Source organism: Zosterops lateralis (genome assembly GCF_965231275.1).
Source record: "Zosterops lateralis genome assembly, chromosome: 19".
NCBI classification, from domain to species: Eukaryota; Metazoa; Chordata; class Aves; order Passeriformes; family Zosteropidae; genus Zosterops; species Zosterops lateralis.
In genome coordinates, this window is record NC_139779.1 from 8226419 (window position 1) to 8253674 (window position 27256).

A 27256-nucleotide genomic window follows, 5' to 3' on the forward strand; every position below is an offset into this window, starting at 1 on the left:
TGTGCCCCTCAGCAGGACTGGGGATCCCACCCCGGAGCAGCAGCTCTGCTGTCCTGAGTCAAACCGGGACATTCCTGACCGCCAGAGCCTCCTGCAGCCTGAGGGTGACACCTGGGGCTTGCTCCAAGGTCAGGGCAGGATTTGCAGGAGCAGGGAGGGGAGAGGCTCCAGGCTGGGGGTTCATCTCAGGTTTGGGTCTCTCTTTCCCGGGTAGGCTCTGCCCTTCTGCTCCCATGCACGGACAGGAGGACACCCACCCCAGGGGCCCCACAGGACTCAGCCACTCCCCACATTTCCCCATCACTGGCTCAGACAGGCTCCAGCCCCTGGGGCATCAGAGGTCCCAGGAAGGTGTTGGCCCCACAGCACCAAGGGGGAGAAGGCCAGGCCAGTCCAGTCCCAGCTTTGCTCCAGGGGCTAAAGCTGTCCCTAACCCAGCCCATTTCCACCTCCAAACCCAGCTCAGAACCCCTCAGGATGGACTCCAACTTGTTCTGAGTGACAGAAATGACCTAGGATCACCTGTTCCAGCCTTACCACAGAACTGGGAGAAATGAAGAAGATATGATTTTTTAAACCTGCTTGGAAAAGGGTACAAGGGTACAAGCCTGGGGCTCTCAATGCTTCTTCTTGCGACGTTTGGTGTTCATTCTGATCAGCTGCAGCCCCTGCTTCTTGATGTCCTCCCGGCTAGGGATGTAGTCAAGGTCTTCCTCCTCAAAATCCAAGGTGTCTGGAGGGGAGAGTGGAGAGAAGGGGCTGAGGACGGTCTGGAGGCCACCTCTGCTGTGCCCGTGTCCCTGGGAGAGCTGGCACATTTTGTCGGACTTGTAGGACCCAGGGAGTCCTCATGGGCTTTTCCATCCCAGCATCCCAGGGTGACCTCTTGGACCTGGTGGTGCCACCACTGTGACCCATCTCCAGCGCTGCTGGGGCTTCCCATAAAGGTCTGGAGCTACAGTGTGGTGGGCACAGCTCCTGCTTTGCTAAACAAAGGTGGTGATCTGCCAAAAGCTCTTTGCCTCTTCCAGGAGCACTCACAGGCAGAACCAAGCACTGATTATTCTTCACAACCAGGTGATTTTGAAGATAAGGGTGTCCCCTCTTGCCCGACATTTCTCCTTGTTCCTGCAGTGACTTGGTGCTTATCACGCCACCATCTGCTTTCCTTCTCACCTGCCTAAAACCACTACCCATGTCTGAAGTCTTGTTAACAGCCAAGGTGAGCCTCAAGACCTGGAGGCAATTTGTGGGCTGGTGTCTGCTGGGCCAGTGGGAGACAGACGAGAACTCCTAAAAAGTCACTGTGGGACAAATCCCCACTGTGCTCTCCTACCATCTTCCACAGTGTCTTCATCCTCGAAGGAAATCTTCAGGTTCCGTGTTTCACTTGCAGTTTTTTTCTCCAGAAGGTTCCTGACCTTGGCAAAGGTCTGTGAAAGGCAGCCTGGGTTAAATGCTGGAGGGTAGGTGGGTGTTACAACCCAAGGGTGCCACACTTGAGGTACCCTGTGGGTGCCCAGTGCCATCCAGGGCTGAGCTGCTCCATGGATCTTCCCTGTGGCCTTGCTGAGGAAGGATAGGTCGGGTGGCCACCTGTGCGTTCCCAGGGGCACAGAGGGCCAGAGCCCCCGTACCTCGCTGCGCTCATCAGTGCTGTCCTCAGGCCGGGCTGCCACCTTCCCCTTCAGGAACTTCAGCTTCTGCTCACAGTGCTTCAGCTTCTCCTCCAGCCCCACCACCGCAACAGAGTCCTCCTAGGGGAGACAGAACCACCTTGGTGGGGACAGCAAGGCCCTGGTGGCAGTGGTGGCTGTGCCAGGTGTCCCCGTGCAGCCCTGCCTGCGTGGCCCTGCTCCCCTGGTGCCCTGATGTACCTGGCCAGGGATGACGATGCCCTGCACACGGAGGAACAGGTTGTCAACAATGTTCTCAAACTCGATCAGGCGCTTCTGGTTATTTAACATGTGGGCTTGCATCTGCTCCAGCCGGGTCTCTTCCTGCTTCAGGTTCTCCCTCAGCTCTTCTTCCCGCAGCCTGGAGCCAGTCACACTCATATCACACAGCTGCAGAGGGGTGCAGGGGCCACCCCAAAGCTGCTCCAAAAGCTGTTCAGGTTCCCCTACCCCCAGCTGCAGCCCAAGCTCCATGCTCTTGGCAGCACTTCCCATTGCAGGCAAGGAGAAAGGGAGCTCTGGGACCCCAGTGGGAGCTTTGAGTGCTCTGCCAGAAGCAGAGCTGGGAGCTCAGAAATCCTCCTGGGGTGGAAGGAGAGTGTGGCTGCACTGAGGTGGAGGTCGGGGTGCCTGTTGGGACACGTTCCCCCCAAGGGTGGTGGCCTGGTTGGTTCAAGTGCTGTGAGGCCAGCAGTACCTGGTGGTGCTGATGGGCTGCTCAAACTTCAATTTAGCCTGCTTCAACTCCAGCTCCTCTAGTGTCTTCTTCAGCGCCTCCTTCTTCTCGTTGCATGCATCGATGTGCTGCTCCAGGTTCCCCAGGGATTTCCTCTGGGCCTGGATGGTGCTGGGGATGTCCTGGCCAGGGGAGACACATGGACTCAGTCCAAGGTGCTCCTGCTGGAAGCAGGGCCTTGGGAGGAGGGTTACAGCATCATGGAGCTCTGCAGTCTCTGGTCATGGAGAGGGGCAGCTCCATGCCTGCCTGCAAGGAGGGGCTTTGTGGGGCTCTAGGGAGAGGAGAGCAGATAACTCCACAGGGAAATGGGGGAGCAGAGAGGTCACAGCTCCCCAGCACTCCAGCAGCCCCAGGTTTTAGAAGTGATGAGTTTTCCATTACCCAGAGGGAGGAGCACTTCAGGGCAGCCTTTGCCTTCTCCATCTTCTCAGTCATAAAGGCCTCACGGTCCATCATGGCCTTGGCAGCCTCCACGTCAGTACCTGGGGTGGCAGGGAAGGAGCAGGGCAGGATACTTGTGGCTGTGCCCACATCCCCCCCACCGTGCCCCCTGCCAGGCACTCACCCACTGTTTCCGAGGAGCTCTGGTCCTGCTCTGCAGAGAGCATTGACACAGCTTGCTGCAAGGACAGTCACTGTCACCCCTGGGGGTTCAGGAGTGTGGGCTGCCCCCTGTGCCCAGCCCTGCCTGCCCCACTGCCCCAGATCACCTGCCCCACACTCCCAGATCACCTGCCCCACCCTCCCAGCTCACCTGCCTCTGCTGCCTTTCGCTCTCCTCCTCACGTCGGAGGCTCTCGATGTGCTTCTTCTGCTCAGCCAGGGACTGGTCCCTGAGCTGCTTCTCCACACGGACCTGGGGTCCTGCCTTGGCCATGAGTTTCTGGAGCAAAACAAAGGGAAGAGTTGCTGTCAAGTTAGTTGGAGGTTTCTACAAATTGGTTGTTAGGTTCAAGTACTGGTTTAGATTGAGATAAGGAAGAAATTTTTCCCTGTGAGGGTGGTGACACCCTGGCACAGGCTGCCCAGAAGAGCAGTGGCTAGCCCTGGATCCCTGGAAGTGTCCAAGCTCAGGTTGGACAGGGCTTGGAACAATATGGGAGAGTGGAAGGTGTCCCTGCCCATGGCAGGGGGCTGGAATGAGATAAGCTGTAAGGTCCCTGCTAATGCAAACCATTCAATGAATCTGAGATTTGAGCTACTGGGATGCCCAGTGTCAAAAGTGACCCAAATCCATGCAAATAGGCTGTGAAGGAAGCTTGGCAAGGTGGGCTGGGGTGTGGGACACATTGCCTTTACCATGGCTGGTACTTCAGACAGGCTGACCCCAGCCCCAGGGGACAAGAGGGAGACCTGGGAGGACCTATGGAGCCCTCTGGGTGCTGTGGGCAACTTCAGCTCCATCTCTTTTGCCCCTTGCTGAAGGCTCTCAGGCCAAGGTACAGGGTGCTGTCTGTGGATGCTGGAGAGTGGGAAAGGGCCCAAATTATCTCACCTTAATGGAATCATTGGCTTTGAGGTTATTTTGGGCTGTGAGCTCCTCGTGGTACATCACAGTCATCCCACACAAGAGGTTCAAGTATTGAGGCAGGTACACCAGCTCCTGGCACACAGGGAGGCACAGCATGTCACCCACTGGTGTCCCCATGCCATGACAGGGCACGGAGGGGACCAGCAGGGTGTCCCCTGGGACACAGCCCCTTGGGCACCCCATGTCTTTGCAGGGAGAGCAGGTGGGTAGTGAGGAGGAGCTCACCCTCTTCAGGACCTCCTGCAGCTGCAGGTAGAGTTTGGTGACAATCTCTCCACTGTGAATTTTCATGAGCATCTTCTCAATGTCATTGCCCAGCTGGCGAATGGTCTGGGGCAGACATAGGGGGGAAGACACAAGGTGACTAGGTCTGCCATGCCTAGTGCCCAGCTGGGGGTTCAGGCTGGATTAAAGCCCCCCATGGGTGTTGGCACACCAGGAAGAGCTCCTGGGTACCTGCAGCTGTGGCTCTTGCCACTTAGGATCTGTCTCAGCATCCTGCAGCTCCTGCAGGTGCCTCTGGTGCTCATCTCTGGCTTGGCTCCACTGTTTCAGCTGGTGCTGTAGCACGTCACACGCCTTCACCTGCTTATGGACTTCGGCCTCAATCTTCTTTATGATCACCTGGATGTGCATGAGACCATTTTCCAGGCTGGATGCTGCAGGAGTAGGGTGTGCTGCCCACTAAACTCCCCGTAAGATAGAGCTGGGGGACACTGAGATGCTGCTCCAGGATATTGTCACTGGTTTGACAGGATGGGGTCCGGTAGAGCTTTGCTCTGGGGGCTGGCTGGGGTAAGGCAGAGGTGGGTGGACAACTGCTGATGGCACGGCTGGGCTGGGCTTAGGGGCTCTGCATAACATGGAGCAGGCTGAGGATCAATAAAATCGACCAGGGCCCAGATGGGGATGTTGTCAGAGAGTGGCGGCACCATTCTGTCCCTGCAAGAGGCCCCTGGGCAAAGGCAGTTCCATGGGCACAGTGCCTCAATCTCCACGGGTTTATAACCAGGGCACAACCTTGGGACAGACAGTGAAGGGCAGGGACAGCATTTCTCTGCCAGGGATGCAACTAGACCCTGTAGGAACCCAGGCAGTGCCAGGGACACGTGAGTGGGACAGCCAGGAGGTCTGCTGGGACAAAGGGGCTGCATGGATGGGTGCCATGGTGGAAAAGGACCCATGGGACCAAGATGGGAACACCCCAGTGTCTCTAGAACTGCCCCAAGGGGCTGTCCTGGTGCTGGCACCATGTCTCTCTGCCGTGCACGTTCTTCCCAGTGTCCCCAGAGCCCCAGCCCCTGCTAGCAGCCCCTGCTCCTGGCCCTGCCCTTACCTCCAGGTTCTCAGTGAGTGAAACGAGCTCCTGTCCCTCTCCGAAAGCATCCTTAATGGGGAGTTTGTTATACTGTGGGCAGGGGAGGGACAGAGATGCTCATTGTCAGCCTGGGAATGACACCCTTTTGCAGGCCTGTGCTGCCAGTTCCTGGAGGAGCTGGGGGTGCAGGGCCAGCACTAAGCAAGGGTACAGCAGAAGGGACCAGCTTGTACCTTCAGGACAAATTTCAGGATATTGGAATCCTCCTGCAAAGCTGCCTGCAGGCTGGGGAGCAGCTCCCTGTCCTGACGGAGCTTTTCCTCGCAGGACTGAGCGAAAATCTTCCCGCCCTGCTCTGGGGGACATCAGGCAGCCAATGGCACCACGTGGGATGAGGGGGCTGTGACCTCCCCGTCCCCGAGCAGCCCAAGGCAGCACCTTGCAGGCCCACGAGGACATTCAGCTCCTGGCTGCGCTGGCTCAGGTCGGCCTTGGGGCCCCGTGTCCTGCCAGGTGCCTCCATCCCTTGGCCCACCATTCCCAGATCCCTGTGGGACAGAGGTCAAGGCCCTGCTGCCCCGGGGAGGTGCCGCAGCGTTGTGACCGCAGGGTTCCACTGTGGAACTGTCACCGTGGCACTGCCAACTGCCACCGGCCACACGGCTCCTGCTCAGCCACAGCCCAGCCCCCTCCTCAACATTTCTGCAGGGAACAGGTTAATTAACAACTGATTAATGAGCTCTTGGAGAGGGGCAGAAAAGCATTCCAGCTTTGTCTTCCACTGTCGTGGCAGCGGCAGCTGTAGGAGACCATTCTGAGCCCCACCAGGAACAGGACAATTTCAGGGCAAACACACGAGCATGTGCATCCAAACACACCAGCAGCGCTCTCCTGAAGCTGCCAGCTTATTTAAATGCCCACCTATTTGGAAATTCCAGTTAACTAGCCAGTAAATGGTTGTGCAGGGAGTTATGCTCTCGTTGGAATGGGCAAAGACAAGCCAGTTACCAATCCTGAGCTTTATTCTGATGCTCACTGTATGTTCTTGCTGAACTACAAACATAACAAAAAATGCCAGCATGTATCTTTATTTGTCCATAAAGAAACTTAAGCACCCTCTACCAGAGAAAATCCTTAATGTTTGGATTTGCAGAAAAAGACTTTATAAAGAAATTGCCTTCTTAGCACCAAGCTCATGAATCAGCTTAGATTCGGGTTCTGGAACTCCAGATCTTTAACCTGCTGCCATCCTGTTGTGCTCAAGGTGTTAAACACAGCAAACCAAGAAATTGAAGAACTGTGAGATCAGGTATTACTGATACAACATATCCTCTGAGGCTCTTGCTCAGCATCTCATTTGCATATTTATGAATTGCATGTTAGTGCTAATTGCCAGTGACAAGCTAAATATCAACATGATCATTTTCAGTGCTTCCTGAAGTGTGCCTGCAGAGAGGGGCATGTGAAGGCAGCAGCCCAGGGTGGTACCAGGGGGAGCTGCCTGTGCACACAGAGCTCTCCACACCAAGCCCTGTCCCCATGGCATATCCCATCACTATCCCCCTTCATTTCCTAGGCAGCATTTATACCCCTGGGAACAAACAAAGCATTTCAAAATGGATAAAGTGGTTCAAGAATCTCTTTTTCACTTGCCCTCAGCAAAACTTAGGCTCTAGAGAGGGAGAGCCTCCCAAAATACTGCTGAGGGAATTGATCCTGGCCTTGCACGGGTGCACAGAAACCGGCTGCTGCCGAAATCCACTCCCAAGGGGCAGCCTTAGACTGAGTCTCCAGCCCTGTAGCCATCTCACATGCCAAACCTCCCCTCCTCCAGCCGAGAAATTCCAGGAAATTCACAACGAGTTAAAGGTGCAGAGGAAAGGTCAGCAGCACCCAGCTCTGTTTAATTGTCACACAAGCGGGGAGTTTCTGGAAGGCAACAGCAACCGAAGAGCACCACGCTCACCTGGGAGAGATCTCCCTGGCTGGCCCACAGCTCCTCACCTGCTGCCTGCTATCTGTAAAGAAACAGGAATGTCATATTAAAGACTCCTCAAATTCCTGCTGATTTAGCTTTTAGTCACTGAACCGTATCTGCTTTGCCTGGTGGTTTGTATTTTTAGTATCTCCTTTGCCTGTTGTTGTCCTCTCTTCCCCTTTTCTTTGAAATACCCCGGTTCAACTTCAAATCATTTGTTTAACACAGCTGCAGCAAGATTTAACAGAATTAGCAAGAACTATATCCCATGCCTCAGGAGCTGGCTGGAAATTCCGTGCATGGATTAGAGAGCAGCAAAAAAAAGGACAGAGGATAAAGGACAGCTGCCAGAATTGTTCTGTTGCACTAAAAAGCAAAGGAGCACACACAAACAATTCCTGCTGGGAATTACTGTCCAACAAAAGCCTGTCTGGCTCCATGGCCAGAGGCTACCACTGCCCATTTGAGATTCATTTTATCATGTGAAAGCAGCAGCTCCCAAGCACAGGCGACTCCCTCAGCCTACAAAAGCATTGCCACAGCCAGGGATATCTCCTCTACTATTAACAAAAATAAGTATCTTATTTCTTTCTGTATCTATAATATATAAATAGACGATAAATTGTTTTTATTAATGTAGCTAAATATATTCTACAAATAAGTTATTTGGAGAACATCATCTCTATGTCAGCAAGTGCTGTTACAGCCAGTGAAGAAATTCTTTATGAATGGTCCTTTGAAGTACTTTAATTATCAAGCAGCCAATTATGGAAGCCTAAATCAGTTTTCACACTGCCAAGAGACTGATACTTAGACATGATCCACACTTTGCACCTGTTTAGAAGTGAAAATGCAGCTCTCTTTTCTTAAGGTCCCTCTCCTCACATACAAAGCCACTCCTCAGTGACCAGTGCAATCTCCCGGTCAACACTGACAACCTGAAGGTACAAACAATTGGCACCAAATCACTCAAACACTCTCAACAGCAACCCTGAAACTAGAGCAAAGCCAGAGTAACCTCCTACCACACCCTAACTCAGTCCTTATTAGTGCAACTTTGACACAAAATCTTCTTACAGGCAAAGACATCTGTAAACCAAGCAAGTGTAAAATGATAAAAAAACCCCAACCCACACTGCATGGAAAAATCTCAAAGGATTAGTGTCAGAAAATATTTGGCAGCAAGAGATTGGAAAAAACCAGGAAGGCCTAACAGAAGAGTGGCTACACCAGTCACTGTTGGGGAGGTTGTTGACGCAGATCTGCCGCAGGAAGGTTTTGTTATTCAAGCTTTTCATCTCCTTCCTCCACATCCTTCAGACTGAGCACTTCCAGGGATCCTTTCCCTTTGGTCTCGCTGCGGATCAGCTCGTCAATCTCCCTGAAGCAGCCTGGGTCAATAAGGCACACCTGGAATGTTCCACATTTCATCAGTCAGCCCAGAATGTTTGAATTTCATCAGCCCCTACCCAAGGCCTAACATTCGCTTTCATTAAAACAATCTTGGTTAGTTACTGAGGATGACTCTGAAGAGTTGACAAGCTCTGTCTGGCAGCAACCTTTCCACAGAGCTCTACAGTTCCAGTTCCCCATGCTGGACACGGTTTTTGCCAGTTGGGATTGCTGGATTCTAATCTATTTGTATGAAGATTTTAATACTAAATTTTGCTTTACCACACACTGACTTAAAAATAAAAAAAAATTAACCACTCTTAAAATCCAAACTCAAGCCACCAAATTAATAACTGTAACATTCCACATATGAAAGAAATTTATCAGTGTTGCAGGATGACCACCGCTAAGAGGAATTGCACTGTGCACTCCTCAGCTTGGAGCAGAAACCTCTGGATACCAAAGGCTGCTTCCATGCCCGCATCACTAGGATTGTGTGAAATAAAAATTCACAACTGCAGCTGATGCAGCATCTCTGGTAAGCCTGAAGTTTATCTTAACAACTTCACTTATGAATTAATCTCCTGGTAAAATACACATGTAGCCCAAATCAAACCTGAACCTCAGGGACTGCTTTTTGCTTACCATTTCCAGCTGTTCCTGGAAGTCTTCACTCTCAGTAACTTTAATTAGTGGTTTGAGCTTCTCTTTCAGCTTCTTGCCCTCCTTTGCTGGCAGGATAAACCTCAGCCTCATGTGAGCACGTTCAATCTGCATGGTCTCCTTCAGCTGCCTGATCACTTCCAGGGCCTGTTGGACAAGAAAAAGAGCATTTACACACCTGATTAAAACTCACCACCAGATCCAAACCTTGAACCTTTCCCCAGCTTCGGAGCCATCTCTCAGTGCTGATCATTGCTACTCTGCTGCAGGGAGGTTGCTATCATGCTCTTTTGACAGATTACCAAGAAAATGCAGACTTCTTGTTGTTTGTGATCACTTTGAACAACTTAAAAGCTGTCTGAAATAAAATTAAATATCCATACCTCAAAACAGCACCAACCCATGTGGCTCAGATGCAAACCTGATATACCACCTCAATTAGCGTAAATCATAAACCTTTTATTTATTTTCTAAGTGTTCTGCTCACTGCTGTTTTTTTTCCTTTCTTTCTCCCTTCCCTGAATTCTTAGCAAATTGCCTGAGTTTCAGGATCTGCTTCTGTCCGGCCCTCAGCTGCCAGATGGCTGAGTAATCCCTGCATGGGTCTCAGATCCTGGGGCTCTGCTGATCCCTGAGGAATTACACTGGATGGCACCACCTCGGAGCAGGAGCTGACAGTGCGGGAAACTCACCTGCTGCTTTGTGCTCTTGTTGGGTTTGACAGAGTAGTGAATGTCCTTCATGGCCCTTTCGATGAGGATGACTGTGTAGGGCCGCTTTGTCTCGGGGTTCACGCACTTGTCAGCCACGATGGTGGCGATGTCCCGGAACATCTGCTCCAGCTGCGTGTGCCGCTCCTTGTCTGACACCTGCAGCTCCCCTTTGGATAAGATCTGTACAACAGGGAAATGGCTTAACCAACATCGTGGATTTCAAGAGTGACAAGTCGAGTAATTTTAAATTTGACAGCTGCTTGGAAGCTTGGGTGAGAAATGAAGGGCAGCAAACAATAACCAAATTAATAATGTGGATCATTACAACAAACAGCAATGGAAAGGCTTCAGACAAAAAAACTCACCGAGAAACACTAATCTGCAGTAAGAGAAGCACAGCTTTCAAGAATCACAGAATATCTTGAGTTGGAAAAAACCCCCAGGGGATCATCCAGTCCAGCTCCTGGCCCTGCACTGGCACCTCAACAATGCCACCCTATGCATCCCTGGGAGTGGTGTCCAAATGCTCCTGGAGCTCCTTGGGGCCGTGCCCATTTCCTGGGGAGCCTGGTCATTGCCTAGCACTCTCTGGGGGAAGAACCTTTCCGTAAAATCCAATCTAAACCTGCCCTGGCAGAGCTCCAGCTATTCCCTGGGTCCTGTCCCTGTCACACAGAGCAGAGATCAGAGCGGGCCCCTGGGAGGAGCTGCAGACTCTGATGAGGTCTGACCTCAGTCTCTTCAGGCTGAACAGACCAAACGCCCTCAGCTGCTCTTTGCATGGCCCCTCCAGGCCCTTCACCTTTGTAGTTTTCTTTGGACTCTGACACGTTTAGATCTTTCTTACATTGCTGCACCCAAAACTGCCCCAGCACTGGAGGTGAGGCCACCCTAGCCCAGCAGAGCAGGGCAATCCCTTCCCTGGGCCAGTCGTGGATGCTGGGCCTGGTGACCCCAGGAGAGTGATGTCCCTCCTGGCTGCCAGGGCACTGCCAACTCAAGAGATTTACTGAAATCTCATCACCCACGGCAAGTCCACAGTTCATATCCCACCAGTAAGGACTAAGAAATTACATCTGTTACTAACACCTAAGTGAACTCTCCAATGTAATCAACTGTCCCCTTGCTTTCTCTGCATTCTTAATAACTTATCATATGTGAGGAACTCTTCAGTGCTGGTTGTGTCCAGACACATTGGTGCATGCAAGTTGTGCGTTAGACAGCATTCTTTCCACCACATGCATATGCCAAATTTAGAACTATAAAAGACAGCTACTGCTCCTTTTTACCCATCTATTAACCCTATCACCTACAGCAGCATTTTACAAACCCTTCAGTACAAACTGACCTAAGTGTGTGACTAAATCTTCTAACATCTTTTATGAAGCAAAGTGTGTGAAACCTACCATCTTACAGATTTCTGTTTGGTCATCTGTCCCAAATGCTTTAACCAGATCTTCCTTCTTTGCCACCTGGCCTTTGGAGACATTGACAAACACTGTGTGTGTCTGCAGGACCTCATCGAGATCTTTCTCCCTAGAGATTGAGACAAATGTAGAAAACTCAGAATAATCCCAGAATGGTGCCAGTTCACCCCCTGCCATGGCAGGGACACCTTCCACTGTCCCAGGCTGCCCCAAGCCCCAGTGTCCAGCCTGGCCTTGGGCACTGCCAGGGATCCAGGGGCAGCCACAGCTGCTCTGGGCACCCTGTGCCAGGGCCTGCCCACCCTCCCAGGGGAGAATTCCTGCCCAATATCCCATTTATCCATCTCTGTCCTCTGAGGTGGAAAGTTTGAAACCGTTTCCTGAATGTGATTTCAGTTTGAAACCACTGCCCCGTTGTCATGGCACTCCCTGCCTTGTCCAAAGCCCCTCTCCGGCAAAGCAGCACTGCCAGAAGCACAGCTGTGTTCAGAGAGGAGAAACAGCTCCCGCTGTTCCGGGCCGCACCATCACAGCTGGAACCTTCCGGCACAGCGGCGTCGCTGCCCGGGCAGGGGCACAGCGCTCCGGATACCGGCCCTGCACCTCCTCCCGGGCTCAGAGCCGGGCACCGGGGCAGCCCCGGGTGACTGCCGAGCCCCCTCCCACATCCCGGGCCCCCCCCGGTGCTCACCCGGGCTCCCCTCCCGCGCCAGTCCCCACACGGGGTGCCCGGGTACGACCCCTCGCACCCGGCTCCCCACACGGGCCTCTCCCCGGGCCCCGCGCCGGGCCCCAGCCGCCTCCCCGCCGGCTCCTCGGGCACTCACGCTCCGCTGCGCCAGCCCATGACCTTATTGCGGTAACAGGCGATCTCGAAGCGCTTGCCGGCGCGCCGTGCCCGCACCACGGCCACATTGGTGAGGCGGATCTGGTTGGTGGGGGTGAAGATGGACATGGCGGCGGCCGCTCCGCCCCCGGCCCGGCCCGGCAGTGAATGGCGGCCTCCGGCGCGGGCGGAAGGGGCGGGAGCGGCGCATGGCGGCCTGAGGGAGCCGGCGGTGGGGTCAGGCCCGGCCGGGCATGGCCAGATGGCTCTGTGTGTGTGTGAGAGAGAGCCGTGAATAACCGTGTTTGTGGGGTAATAACTGTGATAACTGTGTCCGTGGGGGTGATAACCGTGAGGGGATATGTCATAACTGTGTTTGTGGGGTAGTAACTGTGTGTATGGGTTAATAACCGTGAGGGGGGATAGAAATAACAGTGTTTGTGGGATAATAATGTGTGTATGGGCTAACAACCGTGTGTGAGCGCGGTTATAAATGCGGGAGGCTGCTGGATGAGGGTGACGGCCGTGGGGGTGTTTATTAAGGTGTTTATTAACCGTGAGTGGTGTACGGGGATAGTAACTCTGAGGTTGGGAGTGTCTGATAATTGTGAGGATGGTGGGATGATGGATAACTGTGAGAGGCAGGGGAAGGTGGGGTAATAAACGCGAGGGGTATTTGGGGGAGACAGAGGCATTAATCGTCAGGGGAGGAATAACCACCAGGGTGAGGGAGGCGTGTGTAGTTGTGTAGGGGATAATAGCAAGTGTGTCTGCTACTTTTGGAGCTAAAATTCTCTTGAATTTATTTAGTAGCATCTATTGCATTTGAGGAAGTTGTATAGAGGTTAAGGGAACCCCTATAGCTAATTTGGGTAAAACTGGGAACACTGGGCAAGTGTTCTTGGCTCTTCTCTTTTGTGAGTCTCAGTGATCCTGGTGGAGGGGAGAAGGGCATCTCCTAAGCCTTTGCTCTGGTAACTTGAGTAACAGCCAGTACGAGTTTCCAGCCTCTTGGAAATACTTGTATTCTGTGCTCTTGACTGATATCTATTAAAACAAGTTCTAAGCTGCAGATGACAGTAGGAGGGTGTTAGCTGTGTTCCTCAGTCAATAAGTGTCACAAACCAGCCTTTTTGGAGTACCTGAATATTCCATATGAAATAGATATTCCCAGACACCACACAGATGCATTCTCGGCTGTGCCCTGGATGTTCTGAACCAACCAGAAACATCTCAGTGGTTCCTAATCAAACTTCACTTGCATCATAGAATTCTGTGAAAGTGTTTCCAATGGAATCAGTTTAATTATGCCCTTAAAACTCTCTTTGTAATCAGTGTGACGTCTAATGTGTGTAAGCAAGGGTTGCGTTCAGCAGAAGGTTTTGTGCAGGTGATTTCTCCTTTGGACTGGAGCTTTCTTGTTCCAGATAGCTGCATTTTTTGGGTTTCTGTAAAACTGAAGCCAGTATGATCCACCGGGTGTTTCATAAGGACTTTTTTCTTTCTGGCACTTGACAGCACAAGTATTTTCTGCTTTTCCTTGTAACAGAGCCGCCCTATTAAGAAAAAAACCCAGAATTTCCCTCTGACAGAATAGCATAGTGTGGAATGCTAGCTTGGAGCTTGGTTGACACACCTGAGGAGATGAAGGCTTCTTGATTCGATTTTAGTGCCTTGTCTTTAGCCAGAAGCTGTTATCTGTGAAGCCTGGGCAATAGCTGATGATGTGAGGCTGTCGGTACTGTGTGATTACTTTGTGTGTGCTCATTCCATATTCACTCCGTAGGAATCTGTGACATTCCAGATTTAGATGTCTCAATGGATTCGTGGAGCTACTTCCATGCTTGCCTGGTATCCATATGGCTGCACAGATTTTACATCTATTCTGCTGTTGCTTTTGGGATCAGCCTTTGGGCTGTCGTTCAGTTCACCACCGCCAGAACCCAAAAAAAGGTAACTGAGCCTGTCAGCACTTCTCTCTGAGAAGACCCCAGAAACCTGGGAGGAAGTGAGTAGTTATGGGATAAAGACACATGCTGTGGGCCTGCTGAGGGTATTGCAAATCTCTAATGCAGTTCAGTTGTCTGGTTATGGTCCTCAGCAAGGATTTTTTGTGTCTGTGGCTCACTAAATGCTCTTGTTGCTCTGATGTTGGGACAGAGCTCAGCAGGACAGTCCTCACACTGTTCCTGGGGGAATGTGTCCCCCTGATTCACTCTGTCACTCCAGGTAAACCCCTCTGCTTGTGCCCAGTGTTTGCACCTTCATGTTTTCATGATGCTAATGACAGAGTTGGGCTGGTTTTGGGATGGGAGGGAATTAGGCCATTCAGGAATTGAAAACCTTCTGATGCAGGTGGGTAGAGGTCTGCTGCAGGACTTGGGAGATTCAGCTGGATCCTGTTACCTCCCAGACAAGTGTGTATTGCAGGATGGTGTAGGTCAGGAAAACAGGTCCTGTTGTGTTTGTTTGGGTGTGAGAGGTACCAAAATGCTTTGACTGTTGCTGAGATCGGCCTCAAATTTGAATTTGAAATGCTCTTGGTTTGACAGCTCTTGGAGAAGGGACTGCATGTGACACAGCTCTTGTTTCATAGGGTGAGAAATCCCATGGGAATCCCTCTTCCCCCGAGGGAACAGCAGACAAGCTGGGAAATGGATGTGCCCCCCCTCAGGCACAGGAGGTCCATGTTGCTGGAGTGAAGATTTTCTATGGCTCTCAGACTGGCACAGCAAAGGTATCTGTACTTTCATTGCACATCTGTGAAATTGCTTTGAAATGTTGTTGGGATCCGAGGATGTTGCTTGGGTAGAGATCTGGGAATTCATCAGCATATTAGCTTGTTATAGTCATTGCCCAATGTGCAAGAGAAGTGAAAAATTAAATAAAAATAACAATTTTACTCCTCCCTTTAAGCAAGGCATACAGTAGAGATTGATTATAAAGCTAAAAGTTCACTTTTGCACCATAATTTTAATTTTCTAGGAAGGCTTCATAGAGGGAAGTGCTGGTTTTGGTGCTTTCTCAAGAAGAAATGTAATTTGTGTGTGTAAATGTGAAGTGATTAGTCATTATAATGTTGTAACTCTCAGCCAATATACTCCATTTTTGTTTTATTTTGAGGAATTGCAGTGCCAGTGTCCAGGCCTCCTGTGTCATTATTCTTCCTGTGCTAGGAGAAGTCTTGTGGCTGAGCACAACAGGGCTTGTGTGGCTTGAAGTAATTGATAACTTCCTATGTTTCTTTGTTCAGAGATTTGCCAAAACTCTGGCTGAAGCTGTTACTTCCCTTAATTTGCCTGTGGAAGTCATTAACATGGGAGACTATGATCCAGAAGATGGTTTAGTAGAGGAGGTGGGTATGGCATAAACACCCGTAATAAGTACAAGTTTTTCCTGGGGTTGTCAAATCTGTTTCCCTCTTGTATTTCTCTCCTGTTGTTCTGGAAATCCCCAAAGCTTTGTGTTGAATTGCTTCCCTACCTATGCAAATGTAGTCCATCAGCCCTCAGCAGAAAATACGTACATTTTGAGAATTTCAAAGCAGCAGTTGGATGTTTTGCTATGGTTTACAGCCAGTTCTGTAACTCAGGGGTGCACTGGGTGAGAGTGGCTACCCCAGGTGCCCTGTCCACCTGAGCAAGTTTCAGAACCAGAACAGGAGGGTGGTGGTGCCTCTGCAGCCTTTAGAGGCTTTTAAGTTAGAAACCGCTTGTGAGGTGTATTTGTGTGGAATGATCCTTGGTGGGTTTTTCTTCTGTGAATATTGATAGTTGCTACTTGAGCGTTTTAATTAATCGTAACAAAAAGTTTTGGTGGGAACTGTGTGCTGGGAATTCCTTTGGGTTTCAGTATGAATTGCCAGCATTTGATAGTGCCTCTAACACACCTGTAAATGTGAAGTTGAGGAGTGTGAAATATTTATCCGTGGGGCACTTCCCTGCTGAAGGAGTTGGGTCAGGAAGCTGCTGATGGGGCTGGATGTCCACTTTCGTTCTGCAGCTGTGTCCCTGTTCAGCTTGACCTCCCTCTGCTAATTTAAGGTGCTGTGCAGATGGTTCAGCACTCTTGGGATTGTCACCTGCACCACCCCACTCCAACAGGAGGTCTTTTGATTTCTCCCAGCTGCCTGGGTGTTGTAACTCTGCTTTAAAAGAAAGCTATGGAAAATGCAGTGATTTTTTTTTTCTCTCTCTTGTCCTATTTACATGACCAGACAAGCAGCAGGAACATCTGTGTGTTCCTGGTGGCCACCTACACCGAGGGGCAGCCCCCAGAGAGTGCAGCCTGGTTCTGCAAGTGGCTGGAAGAGGCAGCCAATGATTTCCGTGTTGGGAAAAGCTTCCTGCAGGGCCTGAGATACGCTGTGTTCGGCCTGGGGAACTCGGCCTATGTGGATCACTACAACACAGTGAGTGTCCCTCGAGCTCCCTGTTTGGCTCCTGCTCCTTGAGAGCCTCAGCTTCATGAAGTGCTTCAAACCTGAATGAGGCTAGTGGTGTGTGTGGGCATTGCAGCTGTTGTGCTGGCTGGGTGAGGCACTGGGTTTAGGGCACGGGCAGAATCTCAGAGCTACTGAGCTTGGGGAAAAAACCTCCAAGATCACTGAACCCACCCTGTGCCTGATCCCCACCTTGTCCCCAGCCCAGAGTGCTGAGTGCCATGTCCAGGCCATCCCTGGGCACTTCCAGGGATGGGGACTCCAAACCTCCCTGGGCAGCTGTGCCAGGGCCTGGCCACCTTTTCATGGGGAAATTCTTCCTGATGTTCACCCTGAGCCTCCCCTGGCCCAGCCCGAGGCCATTCCCTCTCCTCCTGTCCCTGTTTCCTGGGAGGAGAGCCTGACCCCCCCGGCTGTCCCCTCCTGTCAGGGAGTTGTGCAGAGCCACAAGGTCCCCCCTGAGCCTCCTCTTCTCCAGGCTGAGCCCCTTCCCAGCTCCCTCAGCCTCTCCTGGGGTTCAAGCCCCTTCCCAGCTCTGTTTCCTTCCCTGGACACATTCCAGCCCCTCAATGTCTTTCTCGGGGTCAGAGGCCCAAAACTGCCCCCAGGATTAGAGGTGCCTCAGCAGTGCCAGTGCAGAGTCACTGCCCTGGTCTTGCTGCCACACCATTGCTGGTACAGGTCAGTGCCATTGGCCTTCTTGGCCACCTGGGCAGTTCAGCTTTGAAGAAATTGGATTTCAAATGGGAAATGAGTCCCACAGGCACTGTAAGGTGTGGTAAGAAATTTCGTAAATCCTTACTGAGTTCATTTCCCAGCTTCGAAATCTTTCTGCAATCACCTGAGAGTACAGCACTTTAAGCTCTTGCTGCCTTTTAAACTTGGCTCCTGTTTATGATGCGGGTTTTAGCTTTATTCCCTGATGGGAACGTGGCAGTGTCTCTGCCTGGTGATGACTCTCATGTCACACAGAAACATGACATTACTTGTCACAGGTTGTGTTCAGAGCTGGGGCCGTGTGTCACACGGGGCCATTCTGACCGACAAGCACCACACAGAGTTCTGTTCCCAGAGCCCACCCCTTCACCCCAGGGGTGGCAGAGGGATTTTCCAACGGAGTCTGAGGGAGTGTGGTGCTTTGCAGGCTGCCCTGTGTCAGTGCTGAGCCAGCACCTGAGAGGGACTCCCCAGGTCTCTGCCATGGTGCTCACTGGGCTGATCCTTGCTTTTCTGGTTGGCTGCTTGTATTTGGCCCTGGTTTAATTTCGTTTCCAACCTTTCCTCCTGCCCTAGGTTGGAAGGAGGATGGACAGGTGGCTGTGGATGCTCAGTGCCAGCAGAATCATGACTCGGGCTGAGGGGGACTGCAATGTCACCCAGAGCAAGCACGGCAGCATTGAGGCTGACTTTGAGGCCTGGAAAACCAAATTCCTGACTCGGCTCCAGGGGCTCTGCAAAGGTGAAAAGAAGCCCTGCAGTGGGAAGTGCAAGAAAGGGAAGTGCAAATCTTCAGGGAAGCACAGCAAGGAAAGCTCAGATCATGAACATGGGACATCAGAACATGAGAATACTGAGGTACAGCAAATCCTTGAGGCCTTATTTTATTTGGACTGTTTGACTTCTCCCCTTCCTCCTGCAGACCGGAGGGCTGCTGTGGGAGCCTGCTATTTGTTCTGGAGCAGGGGGAGAAGAGAGCTGAGATCCCATGGCAATAACAAGTTGAATGAGCCATCCAAAAGAAGGACCAAAGAATTAGTGATGGACCCAGGCTCAAAGGCATTTGTGTGATGGAGTCTTGCTCCTGACTGCGGTCAGATGCTCCAGAGAACCAGGCTGAGTTCTCAGCAGAGCCTTTGCCTTGTCCTAAGACCAAGGCTTCGTTCAGTTCCCTGTGAGTCATTAACCTGCTTCCACTTCAATCTGGTGAAGCTCACCTGTCTGCCTGCATCTCAGGGTTTTCCAAAGGCAGCTGAGGTGTGTTACCTGAGCACACCCTGTATGTCCTTTGTGTGTGTCTGCCTGTAATCATTTCTCTCTTCTGGAGTGTTTATTGATTGCAGATTTTCACTAAGAAATCCTCTCTATTGCTCTCCAGTGCAAGACCCAGAGCTGTTATGGCACTTTAATTCTCCCTCGAGCCATTTACTATGGGTTGCAAGTTATTGCTGGGTTGAATTTTATATAGGAAAGTAAGTGGTTCTGGCTGGGTTTGGGAGTGCTGGCTGCTGCAGAGCAGGAGGAGTAAATCTTACTGTCAGCAAGGCACTTGAGTTAAAGGGGGTCAGGGTTCCATATCCATCCTACAGGTTTTTGGTAGGCTATTGCCAGTTTTCAGTGGTCTTTACTGATGAGGAGAGCTCATTTCACTGGTTAGCTTAGCCTTACATTCAGCAGTGAGATAAATTTTAAATTTTTTTCTCTGCTCTCTCTCACAGGCAGAGGAATTTTTTGAAACCAGTAGTGAGGAGGAAGCTGGAGGCACAGATTCTGTCATCGACGTTGAAGATCTTGGCACTATCATGGGCCACATGAAGAAAGCAAAGGTACTACTGTTAGGGGGGTATGGAATGGTCAGGTCTTGGTCAGCTGAGCAGCTGGATTGATTAAAATGTAACTGGCTGGATTTGAATCTGTAGGGTTTGGTTAGAGGGAGAGTAAAATACAAGCTATTGAAGAACCTGTCCCCACAATGAACATCTTTGGAGGTGTGTTGGGGCTGTCACACAGCTCCAGTTCCTGCTCCATCCCAGGCTCTTGCTGGGTCTGTTCCCAATGGCTCTCTTGGTGTCCCTTTCCTGTGCTGTCTGAGCTGGGATGTGTCACACTCATCTCACTCACACAAAGGACTAGGGATAGGGAACAGCTGCAGGGCCTTGCTGTGCTCCCCACTCTTTGCTGGCTGAGCAGTTGTTGGTCAGGATGGGGAGGGGTGGCCTGTGATGTGCTCTGAGCCCATCTGCTGACCCCCTTCACTCAGTGACCTTTGCATTGTGCTGTCATTGCTTGTGCACACTTGGGCTGCTGTCCATGCCTTTCTCACCAAACTGGCCTCTCTGTAATTACACCTTCCTTACCGTGGGTGTGTCTGCACTGTGAGGCTTCTCACAGCTCTCTCCCAAAATGGGGCCCTGGCACAGGGTGCCCAGAGCAGCTGTGGCTGCCCCTTGCATCCCTGGCAATGCCCAAGGCCAGGTTGGACGGGGCTTGGAGCAGCCTGGGACAGTGGAAGGTGTCTCTGCCTGTGGAAGGGATGTGGAATGATCTCTGAGATCCCTGCCAATCCACATTACTCTGTCTCTATGAAAACACAACAGTATCGTTGGTGTCTGTGCTGAGGTGGCACTGCTGGGCCACCTGAAGCCAGGCTGTGGCCCACAGGAGAGTGTGTGCTTGGAGAGCAAGAGCTCACAAAGGGAGCATGGGGATCTCTGGTCCTCCCCTTAGGGAGGGAGGAAGAGGTAAATCGAACCCAGGTGTTTGTAACCAGCTCTGTGAGCAGAGGAGCTCCAGTGATGGGGCAAGGCCGGCTGCTGTGGGAGGACTGTCCCAGAACTGGGGTCGGCCTCTGCACTGCAGCTCGTGAGGGAAGGCTGGGGAATCTTCTGGCTTCCCTTTGGAGGGAGAAAGGACCACAGTTCCTCATGGGAGAGTATTGTTCCTGTCTCCTCTCTCCTACGCTCACCACTAGAGGTCAGCGGCCAAAAGGGAACCGCGGGTGCTGCAGCAGCTCCTGGGCGGTGCTCCAGCCCTGCCGGGGCCGTGGTGACACCCAGCAGTCGTGTGAGGAACTGGGCACTGAGCTTTCCCTGACTGACAGAATAGAGCAACATCATGATCGAGGAGCCGTGTAATCCAGGAAAACCACATATCATAGGCCAGTTTACAAACAAAAAGTGAGCACAGCAATAAAATACTCCTGCTGTTCACTGGAAGAAGTCAGTGCTGAGGTCAGTGTGGTGTGTGTTTGTACACAGGCAGGGGAAGTTCACTGCTGTCTGTGCCTTGACTGAGGCAGGATCCAAACTGCTTTTTCCTCAGCCTTCCTGGTGCTCTGCTGGAGCAGGGAGAGGCCTGGGTGTTGGATGTGCTTGTGTTCTGCAGTAACTGTGACTGTGCAGATCAGGTTGCTGTGGCTGTGACCCAAGTGCCACCCTCATCTGAGGGGCAGATGCTGTCTGTGAGCACAGACACTCACTCACCTGGAGCTGGAACTTGCAGGTGTTGAGCCTTTTCCTTGGAGGAGCTGGAACTTGCAGGTGTTGAGCCTTTTCCTTGGGGGAGCTGGCAGAGCTGTTCTGCTGTGAGAGTTGAACACTGCCCTCCTGCTGAGGGGGCAAGTATTGGTGTGGGGCTGAGAGCTGAGTCTGAGTGTGCATAAGGGCACCTCTGTTGAAGTCCTGTCCCCTTTCTAGGCTCTGAGTCTGCACTGAGAGGTTTCCTGTGCCAGGTGAGTAGTTCTCCCTTTGGCCGTTTTAGCCATTTTCCCTCTGAGGGAATGTTGACCTGTGTCAAATGGTGTGACTGTTGTTTTACCCTGAGCTATCCTGTTGTCCTGCAGGACTCCTTGCCCACATACCAAGTGCTCTGGGCTTTGGGATCTGATGTAGTCACACACAGGTGGGCAAGTCTGAGAGAAACTTGAGTATCTTCAGGGTTATATCACAGAAAGTTCCTCCTCCTCAGAGTTCCTTGGGTCTGGAATGTGCCTGACACTTTTCAGCAGGAGTTCTGTGGGTTCCGAGTGTTGGGTATTCACCCCTCTGCTTATGAGATGTGGAACAGCAGGTCCTGCCTTGTGCATTGTAGTTAATTTGAAATGCTTTTGGGTCCCAGCTCTCATCACTTCTGCATGGATTGGTTCTTGTGAGACTTGCTAGCAGGTAAGGCAGCTGTGCAGGCACAGATATCAGAATTCCTTATTGTTCTACCTTTTCTGGGATGGCAGAGTGAGGCTGTGGAGGTGATGGGATCTAATAAATGCTTGCTCACATCTCTGCATGTGATCTTAATTTAATTTTCATCTGTCTTTTGTTGTTTGCCTTGATGGAAATCAAGGCTGAGATTTGTCTTACAGCTTCCCCCCCCTCCCCCTCCACCCCATATTCTGCAGGTTTGTAAAGTATTGTCAAAGGGTACTGGCAGGTAAAGGCAGGTACTGGATTCCTGCAGCCACTTTGACCAGGCAGATGGATTCAGGAGTTCCAGGGGAATGCCAGAATCTGCTGGGTTGAATTATAGCTGTTACAGGCTGAGTTAGAGAAGAGATGGATTTTTAAAGAGCTCTTAAGTGTAAAGTTACACAATTCGTGGTGATGGTACTTCCTGCACAGAGTCTGAACCCAAACTGACACAAGGTTGGGTAGATATTGGATATATATTTAACTGTATTAACTGGTAGCTGATCTAACAGCAAATTCCACATGAGTTTACCAAATCTCAAAATATGTGCTGATGGTTTTTAATGCATTTAAGAATGAGGTGGGCTTTGGAGTTTTGCAGTTGTGGTGCACTTTGCCTGTCCTCCCGAGTTCCTCCCTGATGTGGATTTGTCAGGGAAAGTGAACTCTGGTGGTGTTTGTGGCCTGCAAGATGCCATTAATCACGGGGACACCAGTCCTTAGTGTGGATTATCTCCCTCAGCTGAGAAATCAGCTGAAAGATGACAGATCTGTAGGTAACAGATCCATCTGCACTCATTCCCAGGGAAGGGAATGACTTTATTAACCTTCACATTTATGAATTTCAGGCATGAGTAATAGCAATAATAATATCCTTATTCCTTGTTTGATGGGTTTGGAAGCAATCAAATGAGTATATTTTGTTGACACAATTTTGAGATTAATGCTCATGTTTTCTACAACAAGCAGTGTAATGATGCTGACAGGCTCATTTGCAATGTAAAGAGAGAGAGGGGAGTGATTGGAATACACCAAGGGTTTCCACAACCAAACCCTGCCCTAGAGTGTTCAGTTTGTGTCCCTCTGTATTCCTGGGCCCCTTTGGCACTGCTCCCTGAAAAGTCACCCTAGGTTAGCCATTGGAAATCTCACTCCTTCCAGTGTTTCCTGTGAGCCCTTGGAGCCTGGGGCTGCTGAGGAAGCCCAATCCTTGGAGGCTCTGGGTTAAGGAACTCTGAAGGACGCTGGGTTTGGTTGCAGTGGGGCAGTGGGCAATGAAATATTTAAGGCCTAAGGTTTACAGACCAAGGGTCATGTACAACTTTCTACTACAGATAGGAACTTTTTAAAGGAGGGGAGAATAGTCAGTGATATGTTAACCAAATGGAACAAAATTTGGGTATGTAAATTTCAGTTAAAACTGACGTGGACAGCTCCAAAACCTTCAGCTTTTAATGGGTGAAGGATTCCTTAATGAAAAATATGCCCTTATCTGCAGCAGCTGCTCTGGGCCAGATTCTGACCTGTGCTACTCTGACTCAGAATTCAGTGTGAGCCTACATTTTAAAATGAGCTTTAAGAAATTTAATTTAACTTTTTGGAGACTACTTCTGTCATTAACAGCAGGATTTGCCATAGGGACACTTCACCCTTCTCCTTTGCTGGGTTCAAATCTTTTTTTCTCTAAACCCTTGCTAATGGAAAGGATTACAATTGCTAAAAAAATTACAAGAGATCTTGAGGCTTTACCCCCAAAATAACTTTAATGCAACTTGTGTTACAGGTTACGTGTGGTGTGGAAGTGACCTCCTTGGTAAAGGCATTTGAGAGCTCTGAGTGTTTATTTGCAGCCTTTTCCTGACCACATCCTTTGGTGGGGATGGTCAGGACTGACCGTGCAGCAGCACAGCCCTCCTGCTCACCATTTCTCATCAACTTTGTGCTGCATTTTTTGGGTGGTTTTCTTTTTGTTGTGCATTTTTTAAGTTTCATGCCTTTCTAATGACAGATTTGAGCAGACTTCCACAAATTCTACAGATCAATGCAGCAGAGCCCCTCTGCTCTGGAGCCAGGCTGGGAGAGCTGGGGCTGCTCTCTTAGAGAGGAGAAGACTCCAAGGAGAGCTCAGAGCCCCTTCCAGGATCTGAAGGGGCTCCTGGAGAGCTGGAGAGGGACTGGGGACAAGGGATGGAGGGACAGGACACAGGGAATGGCTTCCCACTGCCAGAGGGCAGGGGCAGATGGGATATTGGTCAGGACTTGTTCCCTGGGAGGGTGGGCAGGCCCTGGCACAGGGTGCCCAGAGCAGCTGTGGCTGCCCCTGGATCCCTGGCAGTGTCCAAGGCCAGGTTGGACACTGGGGCTTGGAGCAGCCTGGGACAGTGGAAGATGTCCCTGCTCATGGCAGGGGTGGCACTGGATGGGCTTTAAGGTCCTTTCCAACCCAAACCAGTCCAGGACTCTGTGGTTTTTTTGACCACTTGAAAAATTGCTGTTGAAATGAAATGTCCTTTTAGTCCAGAACTCCATGGAAAAGAAAGAAATGGAGTGGGGAAGTCCCTACAGAGCCATTTAAAAAAGAATCTGCAAAAGGTGGCAAGAGTGTGGAAGGACATGTGCTGCCTGCTCTGCCTGTGAGAGAGCAGAAGAGACTAAATGGAAAATATTACTGGTTTGAATTTGGGCATTTTGGACACTTGTTAAACTGTGTTAACTGAGTTTCAGCTGGGATTTTTGTAGCACAGAAGAAATAAATAAAATGTGAAAATATAGCTCAGTTTTCAAGTGCAAGTAGTCCCTTTTGGGTGGACACAGACACATTGTTAGTTTTGACTCCTTTGGTGCCTGGCTTGTCCAAGGAAGTCTCCCAAATTAAACAAACTCTGGCAGGGTCCCTCAGTGAGTTGGAGCTGTGCTTCAGCAGCACCTTGTAAAAGCTGCCCTACAGCAGAGCAATGCTGCTGGAGCTCAGTGCAACACTCTGAACCTCCCCTGCAGATACATTGGAAAGTTGTGACCTGGGAGGTTTCTTGTCCTTGAGGACTTGGACTGATGTTGAACCTACAAGAAAATGACGTTGGTGGGATCATTTTTGCCTCTGCATTTCATGGAAGATGCTCAGTACCCTTTCAGGCTGAGGCACTTGGGTGGCAGCAGGAGCTCCTGTCACTGCCTGCCTGCAGGAGTTTGGGATTTAAAATGCTGCTGTAAATGTCCAGAAATCTGAGCACTGACTTTTCAGAAAAAGAAAGTGGAAAATTCCCTCTGTGAGGATGGAGCTGCAGGTCTGTTTTGGTTTTTTTTTTGTTTAGTTGGGAGCTTGGAGCTGCTGCCTCAGGATAACACCAGGGACCTTCTGTTATCCTACAGATAGGGATAAGGCGGGAGATTGGGGGTTCACCTCCTTATTTAAAATTCACAGGGGTTTCTACATTGGGAGAGAAAAGTCCTGTTTCTGAATTTGGCGGTTTTTTTGTATCAATCAGAACTTCTCAGGGATTTTCCCCATTTTGAAGGGAACCTACAAAGAGAATGGAGTGCCAGGACACAGGGAATGGCTCCCAGTGCCAGAGGGCAGGGCTGGATGGGATGTTGGTGAGGAATTGTTCCCTGGGAGGGTGGGCAGGCCCTGACACAGGTGCCTGGAGAAGCTGTGGTTGCCCCTGGATCCCTGTGAGTGTCCAAGACCAAGCTGGACATTGATGTCCCTGCCATGACAGAGGGGGAACAGGGCGAGCTTTAGGGTCCCTCTCGATTCATTCCGTGATTCTGTGACTCTAGGGCCACTTTTTGAGAGCACCTGCCCCAATTTTCCCTTCTGCCCTAGGCAGCTGATGTTTCAGTCATGGCCAGGTGCTGCATTCCCATCCCAACTCCTTGTGCTGCTCTCAGCTCTTTGTGCTTCACTGGGCAGTGCTGGGGTGGGTGCGTAGCCTGTGATTATGTAGACTCTAACAGTTGTTTTTAATAAGATTTTTCCGTCTGTTGGGCTGTTTGCTGGTTCACAGCTTGCTCACTCTGAGTTCTCAGTTCTCCTCTCTGCTGCAGGAGCTTCAGGCCATGTCTGCTGGTGACTGACAGCAGCGAGGGCAGGGGTGCTGTGAGATTGACAGGGTGTTCATCCCTGGGCTCAGCAAGTTGCAGCTCTGTCTCTGCCTGTCACAGCTGAATTGTGACAGCCACAGTTGTGTTTCTGCAGGACAGTCCCCACAGTGCAGCCTCTGCTCTTGTGCTTGTGTTCAGGGGTGTCTTTGTGGAGTCCCCTGTCCCCTTTTTCCCACGTGTTTCAGCCTTCCAGGAAGGCTGTTTTGTAAGGAAAGGAGTGCCATTCCTGCAGGCAGCCTGGTGTCCCATCAGCTCCACAGATCCCCATGTGGTTGCTGTCAAGAGATGCCCCTGCCAGACGAGGCTGAGTGAGGGGAGAAGCTGCCAGTACTGCTGGCTGTCCTGCTGCCCGTGGGGCATTGCTTCCAGAGCTCTGCTCTGTGAACTTTAACTCTCCTTCATGTAATTCATGAACTTTAATAGTTCATTCTCCAGCCCCTGGGGAAGTGTTGTTAATCCTTCTTGCTGCCAGGCAGCTTTTCCTGACAGCCTGGCCAGCGTTCCCTCAGTGCTATTCTGTTAGTGCTGGCTCCAGCCCTGGTGTGTTTCTGTTTGCTTAATGCTTGTGTTTTTCATTTGGGAAAAGATCCTGGAGCTTGTAGATGGATGAGGCTGTAAATCATGGCAAGGCCAGGAGTTCCCTTTGTCTGACCACTGGGAGGTTAAACAGGAAGGTTGAGTCATAATTGGGTGTAAATTTTTTTTCTGAGAGTAAAGCTTTTGGGGGAGTTTTTTCTCCCTGCCATGGCACCTTAGTAAATAGAGCCACGAGGCTAAAAGTGCTAAATTAATTTAGGGAATCGTAGAATGGTTTGAGTTTGAAGGGACCTTAAAGCTCATTTTGTTCTGTGGGCAAGGGACACCTTCCACTGTCCCGGGCTGCTCCAACCCCCACGCAACCTGGCCTTGGGCACTGCCAGGGATCCAGGGGCAGCCACAGCTTCTCTGGGCACCCTATGCCAGGGCCTGCCCACCCTCACAGGAAAGAATTTCTCCTTAATATGTAACCCTAATTTCCCCTCTGTCAGATTGAACCTGTTATTTCTTGTTGTGTCACTCCAGTTCCTGATGCAGGGTCCCTCTCTGGCTTCCCTGTAGCCCCTCCAGACCCTGGGAGGTGCTGGGAGGTCTCCACACAACTCCACTTCCATAGGCTGGACAGCCCCAACTTTCTCAGCCTTTGTGTGGAGTTTCAATGCCTTTTTAAATTTTTCTCCCCACTGCACGATCAGTTTGAAGTGTTTGATGGATAAAATGGGAAACACAGGGATGTCACCTGGACATCTGGGAGAGAGCACTTCAGAGAGGAGGACAAGTGGCAGTAGTACATCCTGGTGGTCACCTTTGGGGGTGGCTGGGGCTGAGTTTAGAAGGCAGATTTGGAAGAAGCCCTTTGGAACATTAGCACTGGGATTTGTCCTGGGGCAGGGAATGCTGAGGCCCTCACTTGTGTCAGGAGCTCTGGGTCCATGGAAGCTGTGTGTTTTCCTTGCCTTGGGAATGTGCTGTCTTTGTCTGTTGTGCTGCCTATGTGAGAGGGAAAGGGAAGG

The 27256-nt window shown here is 51.0% G+C and overlaps 3 protein-coding genes across 5 annotated transcripts in view; 1 reads left to right on the top strand and 2 right to left on the bottom strand.

Annotated features, from left to right (window-relative positions):
• Positions 1–617: 617 nt before the first annotated feature.
• LOC310917245 (coiled-coil domain-containing protein 183-like) lies at positions 618–5787 on the bottom strand (the record flags this gene model as incomplete). Its single annotated transcript, XM_083875330.1, has 14 exons — positions 618–733; positions 1337–1433; positions 1638–1757; positions 1878–2037; positions 2374–2534; positions 2797–2897; positions 2981–3035; positions 3170–3298; positions 3911–4018; positions 4172–4276; positions 4403–4570; positions 5283–5354; positions 5498–5619; positions 5703–5787. The coding sequence occupies 14 exons, from the start codon at positions 5785–5787 to the stop codon at positions 618–620; spliced, it is 1599 nt and encodes a 532-aa protein (XP_083731456.1).
• Positions 5788–6268: 481 nt separating this feature from the next.
• Positions 6269–12434, bottom strand: SBDS (SBDS ribosome maturation factor). Its single transcript, XM_083875404.1, has 5 exons — positions 12265–12434; positions 11417–11546; positions 9990–10190; positions 9280–9444; positions 6269–8652 (listed from the first exon to the last, which is right to left on the bottom strand). The coding sequence occupies exons 1-5, from the start codon at positions 12390–12392 to the stop codon at positions 8524–8526; spliced, it is 753 nt and encodes a 250-aa protein (XP_083731530.1). The 5' UTR covers positions 12393–12434; the 3' UTR covers positions 6269–8523.
• Positions 12435–12464: 30 nt separating this feature from the next.
• The window catches only part of LOC310917294 (S-adenosyl-L-methionine-dependent tRNA 4-demethylwyosine synthase TYW1-like), a 90215-nt gene continuing 75423 nt past the window's right edge, over positions 12465–27256 (top strand). The window contains exons 1-7 of one of the 3 annotated variants that reach the window (XM_083875400.1): positions 12465–12575; positions 14050–14216; positions 14860–15000; positions 15517–15618; positions 16480–16674; positions 17998–18279; positions 19140–19247. In XM_083875400.1, the coding sequence (XP_083731526.1) occupies positions 14082–14216; positions 14860–15000; positions 15517–15618; positions 16480–16674; positions 17998–18279; positions 19140–19247 (963 nt within the window). In that variant the 5' untranslated portion in view covers positions 12465–12575; positions 14050–14081. The other 2 variants (XM_083875401.1, XM_083875402.1) reach the window with 2 other exon arrangements.

Excerpts from the sequence above, each read along its gene's own strand:
- SBDS (XM_083875404.1), bottom strand. The coding sequence starts at position 12,392 with ATGTCCATCTTCACCCCCACCAACCAGATCCGCCTCACCAATGTGGCC. Across the intron at positions 11,547-12,264 it reads ATGGGCTGGCGCAGCGGAGC|GGAGAAAGATCTCGATGAGG; the intron begins GTGAGTGCCCGA and ends CTCAATCTCTAG. Across the intron at positions 8,653-9,279 it reads TCCAGGAACAGCTGGAAATG|GTGTGCCTTATTGACCCAGG; the intron begins GTAAGCAAAAAG and ends GGAACATTCCAG.